The sequence below is a fragment of the Oncorhynchus kisutch genome, linkage group LG22 (genome assembly GCF_002021735.2).
Source record: "Oncorhynchus kisutch isolate 150728-3 linkage group LG22, Okis_V2, whole genome shotgun sequence".
NCBI classification, from domain to species: domain Eukaryota; kingdom Metazoa; phylum Chordata; class Actinopteri; order Salmoniformes; family Salmonidae; genus Oncorhynchus; species Oncorhynchus kisutch.
This window is the reverse complement of record NC_034195.2, coordinates 12,918,846-12,923,262: the sequence shown is the minus strand read 5'-3', so window position 1 is coordinate 12,923,262 and position 4,417 is coordinate 12,918,846. Positions and strand designations below refer to the sequence as shown.

General features: G+C 42.1%; 1 protein-coding gene across 1 annotated transcript; it reads left to right on the top strand.

Moving 5' to 3' along the window:
• Positions 1-476: 476 nt before the first annotated feature.
• On the top strand, positions 477-2,851 carry cdkn1cb (cyclin dependent kinase inhibitor 1Cb). The gene is made up of 3 exons (XM_020457099.2): positions 477-1,809; positions 1,976-2,093; positions 2,504-2,851. Exons 1-2 carry the CDS (start codon positions 1,281-1,283, stop codon positions 2,089-2,091), a joined length of 645 nt encoding a protein of 214 aa, XP_020312688.1. The 5' UTR covers positions 477-1,280; the 3' UTR covers positions 2,092-2,093; positions 2,504-2,851.
• The last annotated feature ends 1,566 nt before the right edge of the window (positions 2,852-4,417 follow it).

Below are 4,417 nucleotides of genomic sequence, written 5' to 3'. Positions count from 1 at the left end.
AGCCTCAGGGCCGGATTACCGAACTGGGAGGCAGAGCACGTGCTCCAGGGCTCCCGACCTACAGGGGGCCCCCAACCCAACAACAACAAATAAATATCTATATTTTTTATACAGATAGCATATGTTAGCAAAATGTGTAGAATCGCAGAAAATGTATAAATTCAACGTTTGGTTTTTCAACAAAAACAGCACATTTTATTCTCTGACTCATGGCAAAAAATGTAGAATTACAGGAAATTAGCTTTAAAACTAAAAATATATATCTTAGCCTCAAAACAAAATGTGTAGAATAGCATTATAAAGCTACACATTTTTCTCTCTGCACCATGGCAAAATGTATTGTAATGCAGTAAATTAGCTGGTTTCCACCCCAAAAAATATAACCCCCCCCAAAAGGTCGGTGCTAGGGGTCCCAAATGCAGTAGTCTGGCCCTGTCTAGCCTACTGTTGACTTCATTAACTTCACATCACATACTTAGTTGAGTATTCGGATGAGATTTGATGTTTCACTTGTAGAACTAATATTTCACCAAATGTGAGGTTTCACTTGTAAACGAGACAGGTAGGCAATTCGATTTTTAAATGGTGGGTGTTTGCTGTTTACATGGGTTGGGTTCTTTACATCGGAGCAGCAATGAAACATCCGAAATCTTACAATCATTTAAATGGTGGTCTTACAATAGGCTATTGGACTATTAGAAGCGGAGCCATGTTTTCCTAAACAGCAATAATATGTGGTAGACTTCTGCACTGCCAACCTCTACTCTCTGGTTTGTGAAGCAGTTATTCGATCTCTCCTGCGGGACGTGGCTGTGCAGCTGGTGAGGGAGAAGCGGTAAGGGCTGGGGATTGGAGGAAAGGAAAAATACATAGTAAGCAATCTTTAGGCAGCAACAACAGTTTCCCATCGACTTTCGAAAGGCATTTCACTCACTGCCAATACTGACACCACAGGCACAAATCAAAAGCTAAGCTCTAGATGGCCCCCGTCCAAATCTTCGTACCAGCCAATGGAAATGGGGTATGGAGGATATTTTTTTAAAGGGTTGGACGTAAACGAACCAATGGGATGGTCGAGCGATCCGGCTACATGAACCTACAACTGTTTGGGACTTTAAATACGGTGTGGCGCTCTACTCGGGTACATTTAAACAGAACCGTGTGGCACAACTCGACAGAAAAGAAAATATTTTGCTACACTCTAAATCCAGGCATTTATCTATCAAGCATTTTGTTTATTTTCTTTTGTGTGGATTTTTGGGTTGGACTTTGGTAAGACAATGTCCAACGTCCAGCTAACAAGCAGCGCCCTGGAGAGGTTGGCCGCACGGAGGACCTTTCCTCTCCACGCACGCACAGGCGTCTGCCGTAACCTTTTTGGACCAGTGGATCACGACGAACTGAACCGGGAGATGAAATCCAAGATGTGGGAGATTTCTGAGAGGGACCAGCGGAGATGGAACTTTAATTTCGACGCCGACGTGCCACTGTCTGGGGACTACGAGTGGGAGGAAACCCCGGTAGATACGACTCCAGTCTTCTACCAGGACTCTGTACAGGTCGGGAGGAACAGGATTGTAACACCAGTCAATCTGAAGCAATGCGTGGACTTTATCCCACTGGATGTATCGCCTCTTTGCGAGGACCGTTTGACCAACTCTGAAAGTAGCACTCCCTGTCCCACCGAAGTCAACCAGGAGAACTGGGCAATGAAGCAGAACTCGGGGAAGCCTACACGCAAACCAGCCCCGTGCGTTCGAAGCAAAAGGACGGCTACTACTGATACAACCACCACGGCACATATTACAGGTAAATATCGCTCACCTGTACGCCTATTGTGTTTTACGCGTTGATGGTGATTGTCGAGATATATTTGATCTAGTCATTTTCATGCTGTCCGGTCAAGTAGCTAATATTTGGCTACCTGGGGCCATGGCGTGAATTCCTGGTTTTTAAATGTTACTTTTCTTTCCAGACTTCTACGTGAAACGTAAAAGGACGACGACCGAGACGAAGCTGAATGAAAGCACTTGCCAGCATCCTTCGTCTTCCATTCCTGCAGAACAAACTCCACGCAAGAGAATTCGTTGAAGGTCTGTATGGTTTCTAGTTCAAGAGAAATGTGTGGCATTTAGACCTAGGCCGTGCGTTTACTAATACAGGCCAAAATAGTTACGTGTGTGTAATTGCTCATATGGGGTTATTTAGTTGACTTTTGCTCATATAGGGTTTTTAGTTGACGATAAAAGTCAAAATACTGTTACACACTTGCACTGGAGGCTGAAAATGAGTGAGCGCTCGCAGTAGAGTAATGTGTGGTTGGGGGAGGGGAGTCTGTCACCGTGGCGGGAAAGGCTCATGCAAATGGAGACGCCTGCTGGGGTTAGACTACAACTCTGATTTTATTTCGAGACCACACTCGTGATTTTTGTCATGTCTGTAACATTTTTTTTTTTATTAGACAACGAACACTCATGTATTTTTTTTTACATTTCCTTTCCAGGCGTTAGCCCTATTCTTGTGATTATCGTTTCTCCTACCGTCTGATTTGAAGGAGACAGAAAACAAGGGATGGAGAACCCGCCTGCTCGACTGTCCATCGGCTTGGTGCGTCTCCGAGTGGACCTATATGGAACGTAGCCTACAGTCCGTGGACTCTCAGGATTGAACGGTCGGGACAGAGGATTCGCCTAAGGACTCAGACAAAATGTAGCATTCATGGTTGCTTTGCATACAGCCACTTGACAGTGTTAATAAATGTTTAACAACTGTGCAATCCTAAATTACTTTAAATTGTCTACACTGGCCAAAAGTGTACAGCTTTATAAAGACATTATAAATGTTTATTTCTGTTAAATATTTCTGGGTTGTGTAAATAGGCAATTTTTTAAGACTATTCTAACTTATAATTTATTTGTTTCTTTAGGCCTACATTTGCAAATGCCGTTTTGATTTAGTCAAAGGGCACTTTTTTTTTTTTTTTGACAAAGTTTTATTGTGATGTTTTGCAATCATGTAGCTTTTTATAGTGCACTTGAAACTTAGATTTCATAGTGTTTCTGAGCCGTTTTCTATATCATTGTCCTTATTTTCTGTTTTGCAAAATATGCAAATAAAATATTGTCATTGAAATTTAAACATTTGTTTATGTTTGTATCTTCTCCGACTGTTTGTTTAAAGGAAGGGTCCGTTTTATAGTGTGTAAGAATAGTGTGAATTGTCTAACCTAAAGCGTACAGCAGTATAGACACCAAAGCCTACTTCACCTCATAGCTAAGCCAACATCTGTTGCCCCCCCCCCCCCCCCCCAGTCATGGCACCAGACACAAGAAAAATGTGCATGCCTGCTCTGTTTTGCCATCAAATAGCCTACCCCTTTCCATGTGATGAAAATAATTAGCAATTTCTAATTACAAACTCATATGGCAAGAGAATTATATCCATTAGATGAAGCAAGCATAGGCCTAGACACAATACAATTATACCTAAAGTAAAAAATAAAATAATAAAGTACATTTTATAATGTCTTATTGCTTCACCAATGTCAGCCCCACATAACCTAAACTTCCCTCAAGCAAAAATATATTTCAAGGTCAGCTTAAGGTTTTTGCTGGATGCAACAAAAAAAAGGTTATCCTTGTTTTTTAAATGAAATCATGATAGGCCTAAAGAAATATGAAAGACAATGTAAGCCTATATTTTCAAGCGATTATAGGCTACAATCACCATACATTTTCAAGTTATATTTATTTGATACCGGTAGACTAAGTTTATCTCTGTGTGCCAATATTGCCTGTAGGCTTTGGGAAAAAAAGAAAAGTATAAGCTTAGTTGAATTGCATGATGGCGCATTTAAACGTGCAGCCATTGGCAGCTGCGGGATATAGTCTGGGATTTAAAGGCCCTTTCGCCCTTCTAAAGAAAGGCAGCAGCTGCCTTTGGAACCCCGCATTGTCCACACGGACACCCCCACATTCACCCGCACTCAACAACTCGTCTAAAGAACCTCTCACCCACACTGTTTACTCCGTGGAAACACCGCGCCACACCACTTCGGCCGTGGAGGCCACCTGCCCAAATAAAAAAAAAACTACTAGTCTTTGTAATTGTCCTTGTCCATTGAAAGGAACCATTCAGTTGGTCATACTTGCAAGTTTACCCTTAATTGAAAGAAAGCAAACCACGCACTCAGCATGCTCATGCGCTATAGGACTTTGTTAAATGTATAGGCCTATGCCCCCTTCATAACGCTGACAAATGCCCCTATCCGTGGCTTAACCAATTAATATAACATGTTTATGCGTTATAATGTCTACGTTTTGAGGAATTGGAAGACTTTTGATGGCGAGAATGACTTTGCCAGCTCCACGCATACACGCGTACCTTGGACGGCCTTGTTCTCATTTCCAACACAAAG